Source organism: Lynx canadensis, chromosome F1 (genome assembly GCF_007474595.2).
Source record: "Lynx canadensis isolate LIC74 chromosome F1, mLynCan4.pri.v2, whole genome shotgun sequence".
In the NCBI taxonomy this organism is placed as follows: domain Eukaryota; kingdom Metazoa; phylum Chordata; class Mammalia; order Carnivora; family Felidae; genus Lynx; species Lynx canadensis.
Window position 1 is genome coordinate 27,052,231 of NC_044319.2, and position 27,657 is coordinate 27,079,887.

At 36.0% G+C, this 27,657-nt stretch overlaps 1 protein-coding gene and 2 non-coding genes across 3 annotated transcripts in view; all 3 read right to left on the bottom strand.

Annotated features, from left to right (window-relative positions):
- The window catches only part of XPR1 (xenotropic and polytropic retrovirus receptor 1), a 215,277-nt gene that overhangs the window by 5,419 nt on the left and 182,201 nt on the right, over positions 1-27,657 (bottom strand). Inside the window, exons 12-14 of the mRNA XM_030301934.1 lie at positions 11,918-12,084; positions 7,701-7,840; positions 1,673-1,894 (exon numbers count right to left, since the gene is read on the bottom strand). Of these exons, the coding sequence (XP_030157794.1) occupies positions 1,673-1,894; positions 7,701-7,840; positions 11,918-12,084 (529 nt within the window). The remainder of the gene's footprint in view (positions 1-1,672; positions 1,895-7,700; positions 7,841-11,917; positions 12,085-27,657) is intronic.
- LOC115505743 lies at positions 26,339-26,419 on the bottom strand. The gene has a single exon (XR_003966110.1).
- LOC115505754 lies at positions 26,496-26,637 on the bottom strand. Its single transcript, XR_003966121.1, has one exon.

A 27,657-nucleotide genomic window follows, 5' to 3' on the forward strand; every position in this document is an offset into this window, starting at 1 on the left:
CGTTCAAAAAGGTAAAGAGTGTGCTAAAGGTTGCGTGAGTCACAAAGTCTGTACTCAAATTCAGAATTTATTTTAGATTCTCTGCTCTCTCCATTGCACATAACCTGTTCCATTGTTTTTTAAGTTTTTATTTATTTTAGGGAGAGCGAGAGAGCATAAGTGGGAGGAGGGACACAGGGGGAGACAGAATCCTAAGCAAGCTCCACAGTCAGTGAGGAACCTGATCTCACGAACCATGAGATCATAACCTGAACTGAAAACAAGAGTAGGATGCTTAACCGAGTGTGCCACCCAAGTGCCCCTCTGTTCCATTGTTTTAAACATCTTCTTCTGGTTGCAATTTAATATCTCAGTGTTTTTCCACTTAACACCTGAAACTGAACGTAATAATCTAGTGCCAAAAAGCTTCCTGGTTTCTGAAGCAGAAATAACATATGTTTAGACTGCCCTCTGCTGGTGACTAATAAGGATCAGCCATCCACATTTAGTAGCTCAATGAGACAACTAACTGCCTAGTCCTCCAGTTCTTTTCAGCACTTACCCTGCTGACCCCACCTACCAACCCCTAGTGCCCCTCCTCCTGCTTCAAACTCTACTTCCTCACTATAATCGTATCATGCTTTGTTTTGATGTTCTTCCCACTCACCTCCCTGGCCATTCCTTTCCCAATCCTTTACTTCTTTTTTCTCTTGCCCATGTTTCCTCAGACTTAGCTTCCTGTTTTCTGCCCTTCTTTTCTGTACTTTGTCTTCTTCAGAGAACTTCCAAATTCTATTTGAAGCCTGAGCAATTTGTACTCTGCCCCCTTCTACCTATGGGTTACTATTACCACCTCCTATTTTTTTTTTTTTTTTTTTTACTTCCTCTAAAACATCTCCTTCTATTATTTTTAGTCCTACTGTAAAGCATCCTAACCCAAGTCCTCAATGTCTGAAATGTAAGAATACTGCAGTGGCCTTCCAGTTGGTATTCTGGCCTTTAGTGTCCCCTTTCCCAACATATTTTGAACAGTGCCATTAAAACTCATGAAAATACTACTTTCCTGTCATTCTTTCATGAAAAAAAATTCTCTGACTCCTTCCTGCCTATAGGATCAAGCTTGTTTTTTCCAGCCTTTTACAATTATTCGGCTTCATCTATTCGGCTAAATTTTCTTACTCTAGTTCTAGTCACATGGCTTTTCGCTCTGCCCCTCATTTCTACCCTTATGTCTTCATCCTGTGCCTCTGGCCTAGTCAAGCACTCTCTTATCCTTTAGAAAACTGCTCATGCTCAACGTCATTCCCATCCACTGTGAAATCTCTAGACTCCAAATGCAGCCACAATATATTCTACATTATTGTTCCTTTTAGGATCATACAAAGTTAATGACTTATAAAAATACTGCTGTGGGTATTTAATAAGAAAATAAACACAATGGCTTATATTTATATAAGCTATTCATATATAAGAGCTCTTTCTGTGAGGAAACTGGTCTAAATCCCATCATAACCACTCTATAAGCAGGGGCCATATTCACTTCAATTTTTTGATGAAAGATAATGTAGAGGAATTAAAATGGTTGAATGCCAGTAAACTCATGTGGTTCAACCTGATACCATCTTAGCTTAATTGTTAATCAGTACTAACACCTGAAGGAAATTCGTTTCAGAAAAGCGGAAGCCATACATACTGAGAAGCGAGGCGAGGCCGGCGCAGGGATATGCTCTGGCTATACTTCCACGGACGGTTTTTCTGGCGGTTTCGTACCCCATCATCCTGGTCCATCATCTGTTCTAGGAGTGTCTGGTCATCTGCATTCAGAGGAGCCACAGAAATGTCCCGCACGGCACGGAACTCACCACAGTTATTCAGATGTTCATTCTCCAGGCGGAAGAAGTTCCACACAAATCGCCTTAGCAAAATAGGGTAGGTAGGTAAATTACTTATAAAATTTGAACATACTGTTGTAACCTGTAAACCTCCCAGTGTATCAAGTGTCCATTCAAGAAACAAAAACAAGGAATTAAAGGTTAGAATATTAAAACAGGAAAAGATGGTGTGGTGGGGAGGGGAGGGAATAAGAATGGCATAGACAAAAGGAAAATTCCAAGGGGAAAATACAGCAGCGGGATGGCTATGTGTCTGCAGTTCAAGGCAGAGTCTAGGGCTGGAGACTGCATAAAGACAGTTATTTCAAGTCATGGGATTAAGAAAAATGTAAGTGGAGGAAAGAAGAGGGCAGAGGATTCAACCCTGGAACACTCCCAACATTTATAATTTGGGAAGAGGAAGAAGAACCAGTAAAGGAGTTAAGAAGGAATAGCCAGGGAGACATAGGAGTTTGGCTTCTGAGAAATGACGTGAAAAAAGTAAAGTAAGGTCAGTACCAAGAACAGACACTGGATTTAGCAAAACAAAGAGGCAGTATGATACAAGAGCATAGATTCTGAAAGACTGTCTAGATTCGAATCATGACTCCATCATTTCCTAGGTGTAATGACCTTGGATGAGTTACTTAACCTATGCTTCAGTGTCATGAGTAACGTGGGACAGTAACAGTATCTACCTCAGAAGATTGTTCCGAGGAGTCAATAAGTTGATACACATAAAGGGCTCAGAACAGTGCCAGGCACATAGTGGGCAATACATGTTTGCTGCTATTGTTATTATTACTGTTATTATTAACACAAGATTATTAACACAAGCAATTTAGTTTGAGTATTGGGAAAAAAGACGAGTTGAATTAAAGGGAGAATGGGGGAGGAGTGTGAGAGTGGAGACAGCAAGTACAGACATCTTTTGAAGAGTTTTGTTGTAAAGGAGACAGAAATGGGCATGAATTGGAGGAGGAAAGTAGATTCAAAGGAGGCTCCTTGCTTTTGTTTTAAATGGGTGATAGAACATCTGAGTCTATTATTAAGCAGATAATTTTAAAGGAAAAATGAAATAAGAACCTCAAAAAGGAATTTTTTTTATCTATAAAAAAACATTTTTTTTTTTCAATTTATAAAGCAGCATCATATGTGGAAGAGAAAGAACTGGGAAGGGAGTAGGTCTTGTAGTGATGGAGAGTTTCAGGTCCTAGACCTAGAGATTTGGGAAAGTGAAGAAGAGGGTTTGACACATGGTTTGGAGAAAGTACTGACAGCAGCAAGCACAGTTTCCAGACGCTGTCTTATTTTATCAGACCACCCTGATAGATGTGCCCATCCTGACTCAGAGGAATGCTATACACGTCTGAAAATATCTTTATTTCATTTTCACTTGTGAAACGTATTTCCAGTGGAAAAAGAGTTCTAGGTAGGCAATTGTTTTCTTTCAGCACATTGAAAATATCATTTTATACTTTCTTTAAGTAGGCTCCATGACCAGCATGGAGCCCAATGTGGGGCTTTCACTTATGACCCTGGGATCAAGACCCGAGCTGAGCTCAAGAGTCAGATGCTTAACTGAGCCACCCAGGGGCTTCTGAAAATATCATTTTAATGACTTCTGGTTTTCATTGTTACTTTTGAGAAGTCAGCTGTTAAACTGCCACTTCTCTGACGATAATCCTTTTTTTTAAAAGGATTTGATGATAATCCTGCTTTTTAAAAAAAATAAGCATTTTAATTCAAGTATACTATAGATATATAAAAGTGTGCAAATTATTAAGTGTGCAACCTGGTTATTATAAAGTGATCACACTTTATAATTACCATTCAGAAATAAAAAAAATATAACATTATCACACCCCCAAAGCTGCCTTTAGGTGCCGTCCTATGTTCTAGAGAGTTTACTGATTTACTTTTCTTATTGATTTATCTTTCTTATTCATTCATGCATTCATTTATTTCTAATGTTTACTTATTTTTGAGAGAGAGACAGGAGGCAGAGAGAGAGAGAGAGAGAGAGAGAGAGAGAGCGCACCCAAAGTGGGCTCTGTTGCTGACAGGGGGAGAGCCCAATGGCAGGGCTTGAACTCACAAACTGTGAGATCACGACCTGAGTCAAAGTCAAATGCTTAATCTGACTGAGCCACCCAGGTGCCCCATACCTTTCATATTTAGTTCTGCAATGGAATAGATTTTGTATACAGTATGCGGTGAGAGTCAAGATTCATTTTCCCCCCATATGGATAGCCAGCTCAGTTGATTCAATATTACTTACTAAAGAACCTCTTTTTCTCCACTATTATTCAGGTGATTATTATAAATCAGGTAATGTCGATGTATGTGTGGAACGGTTTCTGGACTCCCTATTCTGTTCCAGTGGACTATTTGCCTATTCTGTCACTAACACTAGACACTGTTTTAATTACAGTGGCTACATAGGAAGTCTTGATATTTGAGAGTACAAGTCCTATAACTTTTTTCTTTTCAGCATAGTCTTGGCTACTCTTTTTTTTTTTTTTTAATGTATATTCATTTTTGAGAGACAGAGAGACAGAACATGAGCAGGGGAGGGGCAGAGAGGAGGGAAAAACAGAATCTGAAGCAGGCTCCAGGCTCTGAGTTGTCAGCAGAGAGCCTGATGTGGGGCTCGAACTCATGAACCACGAGATCATGACCTGAGCTGAGGTTGGATGCTCAACCAACTGAGTCACCCAAGTGCCCCTAGTCTTGGCTATTCTTGATCCTTACTGTTTCCATGTAAATTATAGAACTGGCTTGTCAATTTTCATACACATAATCATTCATTAAATTTATTCCTAGGTATTTGATATATTCTGATGCAACTCACAGTGGTATGTTTGTTAAAATTTCATTTTCTAGTTGCTTGGGACTGTTTGTTAGAACATTACATTTTTATTTATATTAACCTTATATTCAGGGACATAGCTATGCTTATTTTAAAGCTTTTGTGTAAATTCTTTTGAATTTTCTGCATATGCAATCATCTCATGGGTGAGTAATTAGTTTTATTTTTTCCTTTCTAATTCTAACACTGTCTCCCCAATGCACTACCTATATTTTCAGTATGATGTTAAAAACAAGTAACAACAGGCATAATAATCTCATTCCTGACCTCAAGGGAGAGCTTACAGTGTTTTCCCATTAAATATGACCTTATTTATGTTTTTTGTAGATAATCTTTAAATTATTTATGAACAAGTATTGACTTTTCTCAGTATTGTTTTCTACATATCTGAAGATTTTTCTCCCTTTATTCTGTTAATGTGGTGAGTTAACACAGATTAATTTTTAAATGTTAGTGATTTTTGAATATTAAATCTCACATTCCTAGAATGAAACTAACTTGCGATGTACTATGCTATGATGTACTACGCTTTTTATATACTGTTGGATTCACTAGCTAATATTTTCTTCAGGAGTTTTGCATTTCTTTACAAGAGACAGACTGGTCTTCCTTGGAATGTCCTCCTAGGTTTAGAGATCAAAGCCATGCTGGTTGGACAAAATGGAACTGGGAAGTGTTCCTTTTATTGCCTCTTTTCTCTGGAAGAGTTTTGTGTAAAACTGGTAACATTTCCTCATATTTCTGGAGGAATTCCTTGGGCCTACCATTTTCCTCATGAGAAGTTTAATATGAATATAATTTCTTTAACAGATATAAGCCTATCAGATTTTCTATTTTATTGGTTTTGATAAACAGTGCTTCTCAAGGAATTTGTCCATTCCATGTCAATTTTTAAGGTTTATTTATTATTTTTGAGAGAGACAGAGGGAGACACAGAATCTGAAGCAGGCTCCACGTTCTGAACTGTTGGCACAGAGCTGTTTGGCACATGGGACTCAAACTCCCGAACTGAGAGATCATGACCTGAGCCAAAGTCAGACGCCTAACCGACTGAGCCACCCAGGTACCCCTCCATGTAAATTTTTTAACTTACTGGCATAAAATGTATCTTGAGGATTTTTGTTATTTGTAATTTGTGCGTTCTTTCCTTTTTTGCTTAATCATTCATGTTTAGGGGTGCCTGGGTAGCTCAGTCGGTTGAGTGTCCGACTCTTGGTTTTGGCTCAGGTCATGACTTCATAGTTTGTGGGATCAAGCCCCACTTTGGGCTCTGTGCTGACAGTGTGGACCCTGCTTGGGATTCTATCTCTCCCTCTTTCTCTGCCCCTACCCTGCTGGCACTCTCTCTCTCTCAAAATAAAAATAAACATTAATAAAAAAGTCATGTTTAGACATTTATCAATTTTATTCGTCTTTTTAAAGAACTAACTTTGGCTTGTTAATTTTCTCGACTTTGTTTTCTATTCCATTAATTTCTGTTCTTTATGTTTCCTTCCTTCTACTTTCATTTGGGTTTGATTTGCTGTTTTAAAATCTTCTTGAAGCCAAAGCATAAGAGACTCTTAAAAACTGAGAACAAACTGAGGGTTGATGGGGGGTGGGAGGGAGGGGAGGGTGGGTGATGGGTATTGAGGAGGGCACCTTTTGGGATGAGCACTGGGTGTTGTATGGAAACCAATTGGACAATGAATTTCATTAAAAAAAAAATAAAATCTTCTTGAAGCTGTATATTTTTCCAATGTATACACTTAAAGCTATACATTGCCTTCTAAGCATGGCTTTAGCTGCATTTTCTTCTGTCACATTATCAGTTTCATTATGTTTAAAATATTTTAAAACTTCCATTACAATTTCAACTTTGACCCCTGGGTTATTTAGACATGTACTGCTTGATTTCTAAACATTTGGAAATTTTCAGTTATCTTTTTGTGATTTCAGTCCTCTGAAATTTGTTGAAACTTACTTTACGGCCTAGCATGCGGTTAATTTTGGTAAATGTTCTACATGCAAATAAAAGAATGTGTATTTAGTAGTTGAATGCAGTGCTCCATATATGTCAATTAGGTCAAGTTGGTTAATTAAACTATTACTGAGAAAAGTATGTTAGAATCTTCCCCTAAAATTGTAAATTCACCTACTTCTATTTTTTACCAATGTCAGCTTTTTTTTTTTTTTTAAACATATTTTTAGGCTATGTTATTAGGTGCATACAAATTTGAACTTGTTATCACAACTGAATCTCAAAATTGCTAGGTTTGGCAAATATACTTAGTGCAAAATTAGCTTTAGTGCTTTGCTTACCTTTAGGGTATCTGCTTTTACTTAGATTTTGGGCTATCTTGTTAGATTACTGATGTTTTTAGGAAGGTTTAAAAAACAATTCCTCTGGAATTTTTATTGTTTCCAGTGAGAAGGCTGCCTCCTGAATAACCCAGAATGCCAAATTGCAAATAATGATTCTCAAAAGATTTTTATTTTAATTTCTAAGACTTTTTTTTTTTTAAGAGAGAAAGAGAGAGAGAGAGAGAGATAGGAAGTGGGGGAGAGGGACAGAGGGTTAGAGAGAGGGAATTTTAGACAGGCTCCATGCTCAGTGTGGAGCCAGACATGGGGCTCAGTCCCATGACCCTGGGATCATGACCTGAGCCAAAATCAAGAGTCAGATACTCAACCAACTGAGCCAGGCAGGCACCCCTGTTTTAAGACTTTTTACCTCCCAATTTCCACTCATGAACCTTCCAATGGAGCCCAATTCTAAAAAAGCTTAAAAGCCATCATTAGTAATTATTTTAACTTTCCAAGAATTAATCTTTTAGATCTTCAAGTAGGATTTCCCAACTCTGAGGCTAATGAGAAGCTTGAGAAAAGTTAGAAAATTTAAGCCTTTCAAGTATATGTTTTAATGAATTCTAATTTGTAAGCACTGGGGGTTTTTTTAGGGGAAAAAACTTTGATAGACTTTTTGGTAGTTTGCTTACCGGAAAACCTCAAGAGGAGCAAAGACAGTAGCAATGATGTCCCCAGAATGAGGCAACAATGTCATGGAGGTAATTGAGATTTGGATAGTCCAAGCAAAGCGCAGAATCACATCCTCTATGATGGCACAGTAGTAATAGGCCTGAGGAACAATAAGCAAATTGAGTACACTTACCGTTATGTTTCTCACAAATAAGCATACCTGTCACAGCACCAAGACTCACACATGTCCCATCAACAAGCACAGATTAAAGAGGAAAAATGGTTTTATTTTTATTTTACTGTTTTAGAAGATCTCACCAATTTAATTTTTCTCATAAATAGTACAATATTCAAAATGAAGTTTTACTGCATTTCATTAATCACTTAACAAATATATTTTATTCTCATATTGTACACCATGCTCTCTTTTAGACCCTAGAAATATAAGCCAGATGAGATCCTTGATCTGACTGAGATTATAAAGTGTACATCATATACTAATAATGACCCAATAGCAAAAAGATCAGCGGATTCATTAACTGTCATTTGTACTTTTATTCTCAAATTGCTTCACTCTGCATTTGAAGGAAGTTTTTTGCCTTGTTTTTTGACGTCATTAAATAAAATGAAACTTGGATATCATACACATGGTTGAATTTAAGGAATGTTCTATTTTTACATGAGAAAGACAGCATTCAATAATTTTTTTCAAGTGCTAGTACCTAGTATCTAGGCATCCAATTTTAGCTATACAAAAGTTTTAAGTACACAAACTGCCAATAGACCAGAACTATAATTCATGGATTTGCTCATTCTTAATCTCTGGATAATCAGCTCTTTAAATATATGCATTTAAAAACTGGAAACTAGAACTGCTCTATATTACACCATAGCATTTTTTTTTTTTTTTAATTAACACAGGAATACTAGTCATGTTAGAAGGCTATTTAAAAAAAAAAAAAAAAAAGCAGTCCCCTTGCCATCTTCTCCTCTCATTCTCTACAGACAATTTCAAAATTTGTAGCTATCTGTCCGAGGATTTATCCTCCATATTTCTAAATAATGTGTATATATTGCTATATCCTGGTTAATCAACTGTAGATGTTATCCACTGCTTATTATCATAAATCTTATGAAGATTTAAACATATTTACATTTCTCTGTTCCTTTCCCCATCCACCAATGTAGCAATAATGCAGTTTTTTGATAAATTCACATCCAGTGAATTCATTATTAGGCCTCAATAAAGAGCTACAATTTCATGTTACTTTAAGAGCCCATCTTAAACTGATCTACAGTTGACTATGTGGGGGCTCATGTTACCAAAAACATGGAAGTCTTTTGGGAGGAATAACTTAACATGAGATCATGAGACAAAGAAAAGTTTTAATATGGAGATAACAAAGATACTTTCTGGACCTGGATGTGGTGCTCACTAATATGCACTGTTAATTCCTAGGAACTGATTTCAAGATTCATATAACTGTGTTCTTAAGTTTTAAATGAAGCTACACTGGACTCCACCAAAAGTTTCTTTTCCCTTTTCAAGGAGAATGAATCTTATTCCAATATTTGTCTTTTTAAAATTGAAAGGAATGTGGTGATCCAGCAGAACATTTTTCTTATAAATTTTCAAATTATAATGGAGGAAAGCATATACTTTATTTTCTAGGGTCATGAAAATATGCAGTAAGGAAACTGATTGAAAAACTCTATTCACTAATTTTATTACATAGAAATAAATAAGTTAGAACTATTTAAAAGGAGGCATGGATTAACATTTATATAAAGATACAAACAGTTCATCTAAGCAATCAGCATAAGAAGTAAATGTATTAATGGCTCAGTAAGACAAGAACACAAGGAGCAATAAGGCATATGCATCTGGTGAGCACAAAAGTGCCATCATTAACCTAAGCTCATGTCTGCTCTCTGACTTGACCTTATTAACATTACTGATTTCTTTTCTTCCTTCCTTCTTTTTTTTTTTTTTGAAGATTTTTTTTTTTGTTTAAGTAATCTCTACACCCAACATGGGGCTCGAACCTATAACACCAAGATCAAGAATCACATGCCCCACCGACTGAGCCAGCCAGGTGTCCCCTGATTTTTTCTTCAAACAAGATTTACAAAGATATGTCTAGTACCTAGGCCATATATTCCAAATTTGCACATTGGAATTATTGCTATAGCTTATATAAAAAAGATCAGTCTTTTCTGTCTTCATTTGCTTATGTGAAGTTACCCTACTCATTCTTTGTACCCACTCTCCTACCATCCATCTTCAGTCGTCACATGTGAAAACAGCCTTCCCTACTCACCAACTGAATATTACATTTTTACACACTTTTCAAAGTACAGTTTTGAGGTAGTGATGACATTTTGACATAGTATGAAGTATTAGTGACCCAATCTATACATTCCCCCCCATCACAGAATTTTAGAACTGGGAAAGGATCAAGAGATAATCTAATAGAAGAGAATACACTGTAGTATAGTTGCCTAAAGTTACGTAGCTAGTTAGTGAGAGACCTGGGATCAGAATTCACTTACCAGGATTTCTAGTTCACTGTTTAATTTCTTTCAGTATTTGAGTAAAGATACTCTTGGTCTTTTGACTTTTTAATTCAGGTCCTCCTACCCAAATACAGATAAAATCCTAAAATAATTCCTAAGGAATTATCCATATATTTTCAGACTACATTGGCACTCCACATTAACAAAAACCAGCTGAAGTAAATGAAAAGAGCAGTCTTCTTGATGCACTGAAGGAGTCAGGCACTTCCTTTCCTTTGTGCTTTCAAAGCCTTGCTCATTCAGTCAAGTATTTATTCACTGACTCCACAAATATTAAGTCTACTATATGCCAGGAACTATGTTGGGCAGTGAGGGATATGAATACCTAAGCAGATAATTATAATACAATGTGATAATTGCTGTAACAGAAGTTTGTAGAGGGTAAAATGGGATTAGGACAAATGGCTAAATATGCTTGGAAAAATAGTCTTTTTAGAGACAGTAACACTTAAGCTGACTTTTTAAAAGGAGGAACAGGAGAGGATGTGGAGAAAAAGAAACTCTTGTGCACTGTTGGTGGCAATGCAATTGGTGCAACCACTGAGGAAAACAGTATGGAGAAAAAGAAACAGAAATACCATATGATTCAGGAATTCCATTACTGGGTATTTACCCAAAGAAAACAAAAACACGAATACAAAAAGATATCTGTATTCCTTTGTTTTACTGAAGAATTATTTACAACAGCCAAGATATGGAAGCAACCCAAGTATCCATTGATGATGAATGGATAAAGATACATACACACACACACACACACACACACACACTGGACAATTTATTCCTCAGCTATAAAAAGGATGAGATACTGTCATTTACAACAATATGGATGGACCTGAAGGTACTATGCTAAGTGAAATAAGTCAGAAGAGCAAGACAAATACCATATGATTTCACTTATGGGGACTCTAAAAAACAAATTAATAAACAAAAAGCATAAACAGACCCATAAATACACAGAACAAACTTATAGTTGCCGGAGCGGTGGGAGGTAAAGGAATGGACAAAATGGGTGAAGGGGAGTGGAAGGATACAGGATTCCAGATAGGGAGTAAATAGGTCACTAAGATGAAAGGTACAGCATAGGGGATACAGTCAACAGTATTACAACAGTGCTACATGGTGAAGGGTGGTAGCTACACTCGTGAGCATAGCAGAACATACAGAGTTGTTGAATCACTGTGTTGTACACATGAAACTAATGTAACACTCTGTCAATGATAACTTCACTTAAAAATAAATAAAATGAAAAAGGAGGAGCAAGAGTTTGCAAGGCAGACAAAGGGGAGAGAAGAGGGTATCTGAGATAGAGGGAACTACATGTCAAAATTAGGTCACAAATTTTGTAAGTTATTTATTCTTCTGTTCTAGACTTTACCACATTATATTGCAATTTGTCTACTTACCTGTTTAACATAGTTTATGGCCTCTTTGAGAACCAGAACTTTACTTTGTTTTTATTTTCTATAGTGCCCAGCAGTTGGTAAAAACCTGACATTTTTGTTGACAGAATGCATTAGTATTTTTTGGTTATTAGTTGTTTTTTTTCTAAGTATATTAGGTTGGGATTAGGTATGTACCATAATAGGGTTTAGCTGGTGATACACTTGAGTTTTTGAGTTTTTTTTTTAAAAACAAATACAAACACTTTTGTACATACTTTTTGGGGGTATACAATCTCTTCCCGGAGAAAGGTGTTTTCTCCAGCATTCTTATCAAAGAGACCCCAGTCCATCTTCAGATCCCAGATGAGGGTATAGCAGGAACTGATGATACAAAACACAATCCAAAGGTAAAAGAATACCATGGTGTCTGAGTGACCTCGCTCTAAAGAAAATGGAAAAGTAAAAGAGAAAATTACTAGATTAAAGTAAAATTCTTCATTAAATAAACTCATTTAAAAAGCAGATTCTTTCTTTATACAGCTCCATAAAGGAAGTAAGATTTTATATAAATATCCCTGGTTAGGGACACTAATAGAAGTTAAATAGTAAATCTGATTCTCCTGAAGTACAAAGTAATCACCAAGCATTTATCATGTACATATAATTTGTACAGATGTGCATTTTTGGAGGCTGTATGCTGAATACATAAAAATCCAAATCACTGCAATGGAAGTTTTGAATATTACAAAAGATGTCATTTTAATCTTTGCCATCAGGTGGCAGGTTAGGGTCAAAGATGAAAAAAAATTATGAAACCCCACTAATAAGAAACGTATCACATGTGTTTCAACAAATTCTTACATTGTTTTTATTTTAGAACATTTCCTTGGTACACTTAGATCTTGTCAATACTTACTGTGAAGGCAACTAGATAATTTTAATTCTAGATAAAATGCCAGAAAGCAACAGACTGATGAGGAATTTATCCTTAAGGACATACATAAAAGCAAATTTCTCTTATTCACAAAGCATATTTTTGCTTCTTTAGAGGTTGTTTATAGATACAAAATGCTGGGAACACTATAAAGTACACTAAATCAGAATAAAAATAATTTGCGTATGTACTTATATAATTTAGTATTTTTCACTCTTAAGTACTTCATATATTCTCTAAGGAAATTCTTTGCTAAGTTTTGAGAGTCATCATGATGTTATTTGTGTTCTCTAGGAGCAGGATATAGGTATATAACTACTAATACAGTCCTCAATTATCAGGAAAAAGAGGTATGAAACATCTAACTCAAAAAAGTTAAAATTTTGGTTAGTTTCCCAAAGGCATAGAAAATAAGGATGTATCATGCCCTAACCACAATCCTTCCTATTACAATAAATTAAAGGGTGCCTGGCTGGCTGAATTGGAAGAGTATGTGACTCCTGATCTCCGGGTTGTGAATTCAAGCCCCATACTGGGTGTAGAGATTACTAAAAAAATAAATAAATTTAAAAAAATAAAATTCTTCCTACTGAAACAAGTTTTTATTAATCATTTTTAGGTATTAAAGTATTAATTGAGTACAGTATGATTCAAAGGCACCCTTTAGAAATTTATATTACAGTGAGTGAAAATAGCCATTTGTTATTGATAAACTTGAGCTCAAAATGAAGTATAAACAAAGCACTAGGGGAACATCAAGGAGAACAGGAATGTTTCCAACAGCAGGAAATAAGGGGAAGTAGCATTTGAGTTATTTGTAGAAGAATAAACAGTGTTACAAAAGTCAGGCAGATGAGGCAAGGACATTCAAAGCTGAAGGAAGATAATGAACAGTCCTAAGGGTGGGAAAGTACAAGGTGTGTTTGAGGAGCTGCAAGTAATCTAAATATAGTGTGGGTGAAATATGGAGGATATAAGATAAGGGGTCTGGTTTAAAATGAGGCTGGAGGGGCATCTTGGTGGCTCAGTTGGTGAAGCATCTGACTCTTGATTTCAGCTCAGTTCATGATCTCACCGTTTGTGAGACGGAGCCCCACACTGGGCTCAGTGCCGACAGCACAGACCCTGCTTAGGATTCTCTCTCTCTCTCTTTCAAATAAGTAAATAATAAAAAAAAGAGGCTTAAAAAATAAATAAAATGAGACAGGAAAAGACACTTGGGGTCTGACTATGGAATGCTCTCTTGGCACTTAAGATCAGATCTGTATTTAAAAAAAATAAGCTGGCAGGTTGCCTGCATCAGAATTACAGCTGATTTTAAAAATACAGATACGTTAGAGTTCTAGTGTTAATCAGTTCATACCAGCTCATAAGAACTGACTGTTATATTTTCAAAACTAAGCTGATTGTTAGTTATTATTAAAAATTAAATTACATAAACTTACAGTTAGTTCTATTAAAAGCAAAGGTAATAACTCAAAATTCATTACTTCCTAATTAATTTACTAAATTTTGCTTTTATCTTTTTTTGGATTATGGTATGTTTATTTTATCTGTATAATGGGGATATTATATAATGCTGTGCTGATATACATCTTTTCCCAACATTCAATGTTATCTTAGTAGCTTAACCTGGCTATGGTGGAAGTATTTACACCATGGAAATCAACAAACACTACAAATCAGTACCTCTTATCCCTACTCCTACCTAAGAGCTGGCACAACACTGTTTAGCTTCTTCTGGACCCAGAAACCAATACTTTTTAAATGGTCCACAGTGATACTAATGAACAGTCAAGCTTAGACATAAACACATTTTCAGGTTTAAACTATTTCTTTTTTTTAAATTTCTTTTTAATGTTTATTTATTCTTGAGAGAGAGAGTGACAGAGTGCAAGCAGGGGAGGGGCAGAAAGAGAGGGAGACACAGATTTTGAAGCAGGCTTCCAGGCTCTGAGCTGTCAGCACAGAGCCCGACGTGGGGCTCGAACTCGTGAACACAAGATCATGACCTAAGCAGAAGTCAGACACTTAAACAACTGAGACACCCAGTTGCCCCAGGTTTAAACTATTTCCACAAAAACTCTTCTTCACCAATTGTGTTGAATTGTGTTGAATATTTATACTACAACATTGTGCCACATAAATTATCAATATAAAAGGCCTAACAAAATATTTACTTCTCTAGTTTAGTTGGATGTGTTCTGACATGTTTATTTCACTCTATAGACAGAGTCTAGCTAAGTATTATTCAGTAATCAACATCATGATTGCATTAAAAATTTTTATAACTTATCTACTAAGGTTTGCAAAGAATAAAGCAAATTCAGCACTTTAATAAAGTTCACACTGTTTCTATATTTTCAAAACAAGATCAACACAAAGAGAGAAAGACAAGCAACTTAACTGTAAATTATATCTGCAACTCTTTCTTTAAAAAGTGAATGCTTGGGCACCTGGTGGCTCAATTGGTTAAGCGTCCAACTTCGGCTCAGGTCATGATCTCGTGGTTAGTGGGTTTGAGCCCTGTGTCAGGCTCTATGCTGATGGCTCAGAGCCTGGAGCCTGTTTCGGATTCTCTGTCTCCCTCTCTCTCTGCCCCTCCCCCGCTCATGCTCTGTCTCTTTCTGTCTCTCAAAAATAAATAAATTCAAAAACAATTTTTTTTAAATTAAAAATTAAAAAAAAAAAAAGAAATTTCAGGGGCTCCTGGGTGGTTCAGTCAGTTAAGCATCCGACTTTGGCTCAGGTCATGATCTCGTGGTTTGTGGGTTTGAGCCCTGCGTCAGGCTCTGTGCTGACAGCTCAGAGCCTGAAGCCTGCTTCCTACCCTGTGTCTCCCTCTCTCTGTGTCCCTCCCCCACTTGTGCCTTGTCTCCACCTCTCTCTCCAAAAATGAATAAACATTAAAAAAAATTAAAATAAATTAAAATTAAAAAGTGAATGCTTACTATGTGCCAGGCACTTTATATATATTATCTCATTTCATTTTCACAATAAACTATATTTCTGTTTTCTAGTAAAAGTAATGAAATGAGAATAAACAGATATTCATCAAGAGATTAAAAATTAGTATTTCTCAAGTAAGTTCAGGTAACATCAAGTTTTTACTGAAAGCTGATTTTCTTTTCTAATTACTAAAGAAATCATCAAATTCAAATTATTATATAAAAGGAGATTGTATGTGGGGGGGAATTCAAAAGAAAAGAATTAATAATGAAACAAAAATCAATGTGCTAGTTTTTTTAATGTCTTAGCTTTTAAACACAAGTCCTATTCTTAAGAGTGTAATTCTGAAAATGATATAATGGGTCAAGTGCTTCTTTCCTTTCTAAGCTCATATTATTTCCATGAAATTTCTGTGAAACACATACAAGGCCTTACTCACTTTTTAAAAGGCAGGTATTCCAACAGATTATTTTGGAATAAGAAATGTTTTACTTTACTTCTTCAAATAATGATTAGCATATACCTAGTCTACATGTGTTACATTTTGGTCTCTTTTTAATTATTACCCTTATTTGATCTTTCCCATCTCCCAAATGAGGAGTGCTTTTCCCTGAAATCATCTGCCTTTATTGGTATTCAGGGAATGCACTAGAAAGATATTATCACTTTAGGCAAGCAATTACATCTAATTCTCTCTTGGCTAACTCTGGTAGCCCACTTTAGTGATGTTCAGAATCACAGAAAATCAAGTCATTGCTATTCTACCCTGAGCTTCTATTATACACCCACCATGTTAGAAGCATAATTCATGCTGGAAATATTTATGGCAATGGTATCTACTGAATCTAAAACAAATAAAAACAAGCTTCTTAGGGTTTTGTACCCATCATTATCATAAAAGGGATAAAACAAAATAACATGTTAGGAAAAGTGCTGAGAGAGAAACCAGGAAAATTACATATGAAAATCATCCTGAACCACGTTTCAGGAAAGACATTTGGTTTTATTGTATTTTTTTTTTTTCAGGGAAGGTATTTTAAAAAATGAAAAAAGTGGGACTGTGTTAAGAGAAAGTGAATGGTGTTCTTTTCAACCAAAATCTTTCTACTCTGATAACAGTTTACTGGTTTTTAATCTGAAATTAAATAAAAAAACAAAATAGACTGGACACTGTTTTCAAAACCCAAACCTACACAGGCAAGCTGAGTTATGAACGAGTTTGGCATCTAGCAAATCCAGTTTTAGTCCCATAACCTAAAACATCAAAACACTAAACTGTAAGATTAATATGGTTCTCTAAAAATTAATAGATATAATACTTCCTTGATCTTTAGTGTGTATGTATGTTTCTTTTTAATTTTAGAGACACAGTGAGTGTGTGAGCAAGGGAGAGGGAAAGGGAGGGGGGGAGAGAGAGAGGTGGGGGGAAAGGGAGAGGGAGAGAGAGAGGTGGGGGGGAAAGGGGGAGAGAGAGAGAGAGAGAGAGAGAGAGAGAGAGAGAGAGAGAGAATATCTTAAGCAGGTTCCACGCTCAGCTCAGAGCCCGACATGGGGCTCAATCCACAACCCTGGAATCATAACCTGATCTAAAATCAAGAGTTGGATGCTCAACTGACTGAGCCACCCAGGCTCCCCTGTTTTAGTTAAAATGTGAGGTCACATGTATTATACCTTCTTAGGTGATTATCATATTTATCCTCAGAACAGGCAAGAAAGACATTATTATTCCTGTTTTATAGTTAAGAAAGCTTAAATTTCGAGAGATAGTAAGTGGAAAGATAACTGGATTTGAAGTGAGAAAATCTGGGTCTGAATCCAGACTGTGCCTCTTTCCAACTCTGTGATTATAGAGAATCCATAATCTTAAAATGATTGAGACAAAAATGGAAATCATTAGGGGTGCCTGGGTAGCTCAGTCAGTTAAGCATCCGGCTTGGGCTCAGGTCATGATCTCACAGCTCATGAGTTCAAGCCCCACGTTGGGCTCTGTGCTGACAGCTCAGAGCCTGGAGCCTGCTTTGGAATCTGTGTCCTCATCTCTCTCTGCCCTCCCCTGCTCATGTTCTGTCTCTCAAAAATAAATAAACATTAAAAAAATTAAAGAAAAAAAAGGAAATCATTAGGTCTACGGATAAATGAGGAAACTAGAAATAGGAATCTTTATCCAAGGAACTTTTTTGTACTAGTCAGCTTTCTCTATGTCCATCTCAATTCTAAAATGAAAAGGCAGTTCTATAAAACCATGAAGTAATATTAAAAACATTTCTAAGGTCTGTGAAAAACAGAATTTAAATACTATACATATATTACTTCATTCTGTATATAAAATTATGTTTGTAGAAAAAGACAGAGGTGTCTATCCCTGATAAAGGAAGATTATTAAGGGGAGTCACTTTCAAGCATTTCTGAATTATCTGAATTCTATTTTTATAGTGATATATACACATCCATGTTTTACTTGTATAATTAAGAAGAAAAAGAAAAAAGTGGGCTAAGGAAAATAGGTGCTATTAGGGTAGTGATATTTTAGAGAAAACTTAAACAAGTCTTTAATATTGCTACATTGTTTTTATAATAAAAAATAGTACAGAGGAATTCATTTTTTCATGCAACAAATGTTTAATGTCTACTATAAGCTGCATTGTTTACTATATAGTTATAAGATTAACTCAAAAGACAAATTTATTTCTATATTCAACAAACATATGGTGAATGTCTACTGGGTTCCAGGTATATTTTAGAGAATGGGGATGTATATAGTGAAGAACTATTAAGGGCTTAAGTGTAAAAGAAAAGAGTTATAAAATAAAAACACAGCATGTAAGTACAAATGTAGAACCGTGCACAGTGGAGGAAATCAATCAATAAACCAGGCTTTCAGGAGGGGTAACAGCCAGGAAAAACTTCCTGAAGGAGGTACTACTTGAGTGGAGTCTTGAAAGTTAACAATCTTGAGTTAAATAGGTTTATGAGGCAGAGAGAGAGAGCCATGTCAAACAGTGTAGAAACCATCCATCCATCCATCCATCCACCCATCCATCCAGTGAGTGAGCACCTACTACATGCACATGGTAGTAAATCTTATTCATTAATGAACAAATTTCCTGCCCCCATGAAGCTTACTACTTAATGGGCATAGACAATTATCAGATATACAAATAAATAAGGTAATTTCACACAGTAAAAAGTGACATAAAGAAAAAAGAAAATGGTAATAGGACAGACAGGTAGAATTCCTTTAAGACAGTGTTCAGACAGGGAAGATCAACCAACTGAGCCACCCAGGCACTCCCAAATCATAGCAAATTTAAGAAGACCAAAATCATGCCAATTTTCTTCTCTGACCTCAATGGTATGAAACTAGAAATCAATAAGAGGTAAGTAACAATATCTACAAATGTGTGGAACTAAGTAACACACTTGTAAACAACTACTGGGTCAAAAAAGAAATCAAAAGGGAAATTAAAAATTATCTCAACTGAAAATGAAAATACAACATATCAAATATTGTGGGTTAAAGCAAAACGCAGTTTGGGGAGGAACATTTGTAACAAATGCATATATTAAAAAATTAGAAAGATCTCAAATAAATCATCTAAATTTATACCTCAGGGAACTAGGAAAAAAAAGGGGAAATTATGCCCAAAGTTAGTTCAAAGGAAGGGAATAATAAGAAATCAGAGCAGAAATGAATGAAATAAAGACCGGAAAAACAATACAAAGGATCAATAAAACTAAAAGCCGGCTTTCAAAAAATAAACAAAATTGACAAACCTTTAGTTATACTAAGAAAAAAAGAGGACTCAGATAAACTAGAAATGAAAGAGGAGACCTTACAACAGATACTATAAAAATACAGACTCATAAGAGACTACTATGAACAATTTTATGCCAACAAATTACATAATGCAGAAACATGCCTAGAAACATACAACCTGCCAAGACTGAATCAGGAAGAAATAGAAAATCTGAACAGACTAATAACGGGTAAAGAGGCTGAATGAGTAATCAAAAACTCCCAACACAGACAACTCCAGGACCAGAGAGCTTCACTGGAGAATTCTACCAAACATTCAAAGAATTAATACCGATGCTCCTCAAACTTCCAAAACATCTAGGAGAAAACACTTCCACACTCATTCTAAGAAGCCAGCATTATTTTGATACCAAAATCAGATAAGGACACCACAAGAAAACTATAGACCAATATCCTTGATGAATAGATGAAAAATTGTCAACAAAATATTAGCAAACTGAATTCACAAACACATTAAAAGGATTATATACCATGACCAAGTGAGATTTATTTCTGGCTTGTAAGGATGGTTCAACATATACAAATCATTAAGATAATATACATATCAATAAATGAAAGATAAAAATCACATCATCTCAACAGATGCAGAAAAAGCAAAATATAACATCCTTTCATGACAAAAACTCTTTAACAGACTGGGTATAGAAGATAACAGACTTCAATATAATAAGGGCCATATACAACATAACCCACAGCTAACATTACATTCAATGGAGAAAAATTGAAAGTGTTTCCCCTAAGATCAGGAACAAGGCAAGGATGTCCACTCTGACCACTCCTATTCAATACAGTACTCAAAGTCTTAGCTAGAGCAATTAGGCAAGACAAAGAAATAAAAGGCATCCAAAATTAGAAAGGAAGAAGTAAAACTGTCATTATTTGCTGATGATATGATCCTCTATACAGAAAATCCAGGAGAAGTGCCCGGGTGGCTCAGTCAGTTAAGCATCCAACTCTTGATATCAGCTCAGGTCATGATCTCAGGGTCGTGGGATTGAGCCCCGGATTGAATCCCCGTGGGATTCTCTTTTCCTCTACCTCTTCTCCCCATTCGTGTGCTCTCTCTCTCTCTCTCTCTCAAAAATAAATAAATAAACTTAAAAAAAGAAAACTCCCAACAGTCAAAAAACAGTTGGAATTCATCAATGATTTCAATAAATCAGCAGGATACAAAATCAACATATACAAATCAATTGCATTTCTTTACACTAATGATGAAACATCTGAAAAAGAAATAAGGAAAATCAACCCACCCATAATGGCATTAAAACAATAAAATAAAATACTTATAAATTTAACCATGGAACTAACAACAGACAATAATATCGTACTATAATTATATGTGATCATGCTGTATCAGCAATCATATTACAATATATAAATGCATCAAAGTAACACACTGTACCCCTCACGCTTATACATAGATCAATAGAACAGAATAGAGAGCTCAGAAATAGACTCACACAAATATGCCCAACTAATTTTTGACAAAGGCACACAGGCAATTTGCAATTTGATGTAGGAAAAATAGCCCTTTGAATAAAAGGTGCTGGGGCAATTAGACATCCATAGGCAAAAATACGAACCTCAATCTGTCATACACCTTATGTAAAAATTTACTCAAAATGGATCACAAACTTGCAAATAAGACATAAAACTCTTAGGAAAAAAAACACAGAAAACCTACAGGATCTAGGGCTAGGCAAAGAGTTCCTGGACTTGAAACCGAAGGCATGATCTGTAAAGGAAAAACTGATAAGCTTAACTTCATAGAAATTAAAAACTTTTGATTTGTGTAAGACCATGTTAAGAGGATGAAAAGACAGGCTGCTGACTGGGAAAAAATATCTGCAGATACTACCCAGTGACTTGTATCCAAAATATACGAAGAATTCTTAAAGTTCAACAATAATGAAACAAATAACCCAATTAAAAAATGGCAGAGAGGTCTGAACAAACACCTGACCAAAGAAGATACACATATAACAAATACGTATATGAGAAGATGTTCAACATCAGATGTCATTAGGAAATTACAGAGTAGATGGGCACCTGGGTGGCTTAGTCGGTTGAGTGTCCGACTTCAGCTCAGGTCACGATCTCACAGTGTGTGAGCTCAAGACCCACATCAGACTCTGTGCTGACGCTCAGAGCCTAGAGCCTGCTTTGGAATCTGTGTCTCCCTCTCTCTCCACCCCTTCCCTCCCCTGCTCACATTCTCTCTCTCTCAAAAATAAACAGTTAAAAAAAAAAAAAGGAAATTACAAAGTAGAACAGCAATGAGATACCACTATGCACCTAACTGACTGGCTAAAACCCCAAAAATTGACTACCAAATGTTGACATGGTGCAGGCAACAAGAACTCTCACGCACTGCTGATAGGAAGCAATATGGTACAGCCAGTTTGGGAGACAGTTTGGCAGTTTCTTACAAAAAACTAAACATAACCTTATCATAACTGTACACCTAGGTTAAGTTGAAAAATTATGACCACACAAAAACCAGCACACATTTACAGCAGATTCATTCATAATTATGAAAAACTGGAAGCAACTAAGATGCCTTTTAGCAGGCAAATGAATGAACAAAAGTGGTACAACAGAACATTATTTAGCGATAAAAAGAAATGAACTATCAAGACACAAAAAGACATCAGAAGAACCTTAGATGCCTACTGTTAAGTGAAAGGAATCATCTGAAAAGGCTACACACTGTATGGCTCCAACAACAGGACATTTTGGAAAAGGCACATTTGTAGAGATAGTAAAAAGATGAGTGGTTGCTCAGGGGGAAGAAGGAGGAAAGAAAGAGATGAATGGGTGAAACATAGGGGATGTTTAGGATAATGAAACTATTCCATATGAAACTGTTACAGTAGATATGTATCATTATGAATTTTTCAAAACCCGCAAAACTCTACAACATAAAAAGTTAATTTTAATGTAATACACGATGTTAATGACCGAGGTAACTGTATGACAATGAGATGGGACGGGGTGGGGCGGGTATAGGGAACTCTATGTACTATCTGCTCAATTATTCCGCAAATCTAAAACTCTACTAAAAACTCAGGCCCATTAATCATTAAAAATACTAGAAAGAAGAAAAATCCTTGTAAATGTTATCTAACAAAGTGCTAGTATCTGAAATATAAAGAACTCTAATAATTCAATAAAGAACCAAACAATCCTATTCAAAAATGGGCTAAAGACATGAAGAGACAGTTTACAGAAGAGGATATACATACCAAATAAGCCTATGAAAAGATGTGCAACAGAATTAAAACCACAATAAGATATCATCACACACCTATCAGAATGGCTAAAATTTTTAAAAGTGGCATCAACAAAGGCTGGCAGGGATGCAGAGAAACCAGACCACTCATACATTGCTGATGAGAATGTAAAATGGTACAACCATTCTGAAAATTGTTTGGTAGTTTTTCTTAAACATGCAGCTACCACACGCTTGGGGATTAATCACAGAGATATGACAATTTATGTTCATCAAAACCTGTATATGGATGTTTATAGCAGCTATGTCCATAACAGCCTGAACTAACTTAGAAACAACATAAATGTCATTCAGTGGGTGAATGGTTAAACTATAGTATATTCACATCACGAAACACTACTAAGCAATAAAAAGGAACAAGTTTGATTTGTGCAACAGCCTGGATGAATCTCCAGAGAATTATGCTAAGTGAAAAAAAGCAGATCTCAAAAGGACTATATGATCCCATTTATATTAACACTCTTGAAATGATAAAATTATTAAATGGATTGCTAGGGGGGTGGGAGAAAGTGGGGGTAGGAGGGAAGACAAAAAGGTAATATGAGGGATCCTTGTGGTGATAGAAACTTTCTGTACTAGTCTGTATCAATGTCAATATCCTGATTGTGATATTGTACATACTTTTGTAATATCATTGGAGAACCTGTATGAAGGTTACATGGACTACTATTTTTAAAAACATTTTTTAAATGTTTATTTATATTTGAGAGAGAGGCAGAGCACAAGCAGGGGAGCCCTGGGAAGACAGAGAGAGAGGGAGGGAGACAGAGAATCCAAAGCAGGCTCCAGGCTCTGAGCTGTCAGCAAGAGAGGCCCAACAACGCGGGGCTTGAACTCACAAACCGTGAGATAATGACCTGAGCTAAAGTCAGATGCTTAACCAACTGAGCCACCCAGGCTCCCTGAGCTCTCTATTATTTCTAACAACTACATGTGAATCTATAATTATCTCAAAATAAAAAGTTTAATTAAAAAATATAACTTGGCTGTTTGTCTAAAACCCTTACTGAGTTAACCACTCCCTCTTGTGAACCACCTCAGTACATTACATAATACTGATAATTTACGTTCTATTTTGTTGTTCTCCCTTATGAAACTAGGAGCTCCAGAAGGAGTCTTAAAAGATATGTCGTGTTCATCTATACATGTCTAGCATCAAACACAGTCTAAAACACTCTAGGTGTTTTATAAATGTTGAATAAAATAGATGTGACAGAGGTAAACAAGAAGGCAATTCAACTACTAAGTTGTATTTATATTCAATTTACTATTTGTTGTAATTCTTATTTATTGGCTTGTCAATAATAAAAGGATCTCTTCAGTGATTGATTGCTGCCTTTCCAAACTCATTTAATAGTACAACCAAATAACAATATTTCTGGAGTGGATAAAATTATGTGTTTCTGCCTTTTCTCCTACGAAGAGACACAGTTTCATTTATTAAGTAAATGGAATGGTATCAACCATAATCACTTTACAAAGAAATATAAGGATCCTGGGGCACCTGGGTGCCTCAGTCAGTTGAACATACAACTCTTGATTTTAGCTCAGGTCATGACAAGCCCCGTGTTGGGCTCTGTGGAGCCTGCTTGAGATTCTTTCTCTGTCCCTACTCTCTCTGGCTTTCAAAAAAAAAAAAAAAAAAAAAGAGGCAATATAAGGATCCTATAAACTTTTTAAAAAAGTATTTATTTTAGGGTGAGCACAAGTGGGGGAGGGGCAGAGGGAGGAGGAAAGAGGATGGGAAGCAGGTTTTGTGATGACAGGCTGACAGCAGTGAGCTCGATGTGGGGCTCGAACTCACGAACCAGGAGATCATGACCTGAGCTGAAATTAGATGCCCAACCGACTGAGCCACCCAGGTTCCCCGTGGATCCTATAAACTTTTGACAAGGTCTCAAGTGCTTATTTTATGAAGCTGTAAGAAAGCTTCAGGTAGTACATTCATATGACTAGGAACTTTTTTCTTAATTGAACTGGAAAAAATCAAGTCATAAACACAAGCTATAGTCAATTAAAAATGGAAATAAGATTGGATAAGGTTTTAGCAGCAATAATAGTAGGGTACAGTAATTAGAGTTGAATAAAGAATATAGATCACAAAAATGGAATCTAGAAATGTAAAAAATAAAAACAATATATATTCTACACTATGGCTAATTAACAGATTTAAAAAGAAGTGAGAATATATATAATATGAGGCATGCCTAGAGAGAGAGGGAATGCCAAAATCTTTTCCACCATTTTCCATACAACTTGCCAACATTCTATACTAGTATAACATATCAGATCTAAAAATGCCATCTGAAACAATTCTTAGTCTCAGAGTGAAACAGTCCAAGACTGTAATGCCTTTTTATAGAAACCTTCATTTCTTTTCTTTCAAATACCTTTTCTTTCAAATTACCTTTTCTGTCTAATTAAATGTTAGGAGCAAAACCTATATTATTTCAAACTTTACCAGTACTTCTGAAATATCTATCCAAATACTTATTCTAGGAACCATCTAGTCAATTGTAGTCATCAATACGCTTTGAGATTTAATTAAAAATAAAAAGTTTAAACAGTCTCTAATTACTTTAAGCAGAATAAAAGCTGATGGAAAAACATAAAATCTTTTTCTCAGTAAAGAATCCTTGATACTTTCTGGAGTTTTTTGGGTTGTTGTTGAGACTTCCATTAGAGTAATAACACTTTTGGTCTGTCTCTGCCCTGCTTTCTCATTCCTCCCTAAGGAACTTTACACCTATTTCCTTAGAGCCTTTTTATGAAACGGGGACTGCTGTTATCAGGTAACATGTCCAAGGTACTAATCCAAAGCCCATGTTCTCATTTAATATGTTCTATTGCTTCCCTACCATTCATTGCTTGGCTGCCCAAGATCTCCTACACAGTACAGTAGGAGGAAGCAATATCCAAACTCAGTAGTTTCCATATTTCCTCAACACCATATCCATTTATAATTTCTATTCTTTAAATTCTACTAGTATTTACTTAAGTGTGGTCAGCAGAAACAACATGAGGCACATGTTAAAAAGGCAAATTTTGGAGTCATCATCCTAATCCTACTAAAAATAACTGAAGTTGGGCCTGAGAATAAAGCATTTTTAAGTAACAATCTATGGTGATTCATATACATACTAAAGTTTGAGAATCACAGCAATACATCATGCTGCCTTGTTGGAAATATAACCTTTTAGTGTGTAAAAAGGAGTATATTCAGGGACAGAGAATTCTGGTTTTGCTACTTCTGCCATGTGACCTGGGTCAGGCAATTTAACCTTCCTAGCTTTAAAAAAATATAATAAATAGTATCTGTTTTACTTCCTTTCAGGCTTGATATCAGATACAAAATGAAATAATGAGTGCCAAGAAGCTATGTACTGGCAAATAGCTCTATTAGAATAATAAAATATAAGGGGCTAAAAGCAGGGTGCCTTGGTGGCTCAGCGGTTAAGCCTCCGACTCTTGATTTCGGCTCAGGTCATGATCTCTCAAGGTTCATGAGATCAAGCCTCTGGTCAGCTTTGCATTGACAGTAGGGAACCTGCTTGGGATTCTAGCTCTGTCTGTCCCTCCCCTGCTCATGCTCTCTCTCTCAAAATAAACTTTAAAAAAAAAAAAAAAAGGAGCTAAAAGAGCTTCAGAAATATAGTTCAGGCCTTTTAATTTTTTTAAATTATTATTAATATCTTTTTGCCCGGTCTCAGTCCGCTCTGAGCACATTCCATCACCAGGTTCCTAGAACTCAGATTGCGCAGTGGTCACGTCATCATTGACCAGGTCTCACAGTTACAGCTGCAGAGGCCTCCCTAAAGCTCCCTCATCTCCAGCCTACCTGCTGCCCCTAATCTCCCGGTCCTGGTCCCCAGCCCCACTTTGCCAGACACATTTTCATAATCTTCTCAGGCTCTGGGTTAGTGGCAACACCAGCAATGGGGCCTGATCATATAAGGAAGATACCGCGAACTCGTTGGGGGCTATCTCGGGGACTCGGGGCGTCCCTGCCTTATGACACTCACTATACTCCCTTGGATGCCAACCACCCCCACCTCCGGCTCCCAGTCACAGGGCCCCTCTCAGGCCCAGAGGCCTAGGCTTCCAGCAGGCCTTTTAATTTTTTTTAAATGAAAACAACTGTTTTTCCTGTTTATAGAAAGATTATACATTCACCATGAAAATTTCATAAAAAGGAAAATAAAGTGATAACATTGGACAATCACTATTTATAAATTTTGACATTTAATTTTTATTCCTGCTTTAGAAATTTTTAATATTCTTTCATTTTCTTGCATAAGAGTAATAGAAGAATGTTAAATAATAGTGATGATGACAGATATCTTTGTTAGTCCAGATTTTATTTATCAAAACAATTTTTTTTAAGTTTATTTTATTTTGAGAGAGAGAGACAGAGAGAGCAAGCAGGAGAGGCACAGAGAGGGAGAGACAGAATCCCAAACAGGCTCCATGCTGTGAGCAGAGCCCAATGTAGGGCTCGAACTCACGAACTGTGAGATCATGACCTGGGCAGAAACCAAGAGTTGGACGCTTAACCGACTGAGCTAACCAGGTGCCATGAGAATGTTTATAATATTTCACCTTTAGTCATGATAGCTGTGTCTGTGTATAAAAAATATAGTACTTCTATATTTAAGATGGATCCTTACAAATATATATATATATATATATATATATATATATATATATATATATATTTCTTAATTAGTCAGGGTCTCCTTGGCATTTGCTGAGATGATCACATGGCTGTTCTCCTCCAGTCTGGTGACATGGTAAACTATCCCTAAAGTATCTCAGTCATGGTATATTATTGTTTTAATATTCCAGTGGGTTCTAGCTCCTAATGTTTTATTTGGAATCTTTGTAGGTATACTCATGAGTAAGACTGGGTTATATAGTTTTACTGAGGAATATCTTTCTCTGAATTATGCAGGTTTTTAAAAGAAAAAAGATGCTTTCTTTTTTTAAGTTTTGAAACACTTTAAATGGCACAAACTGTTCC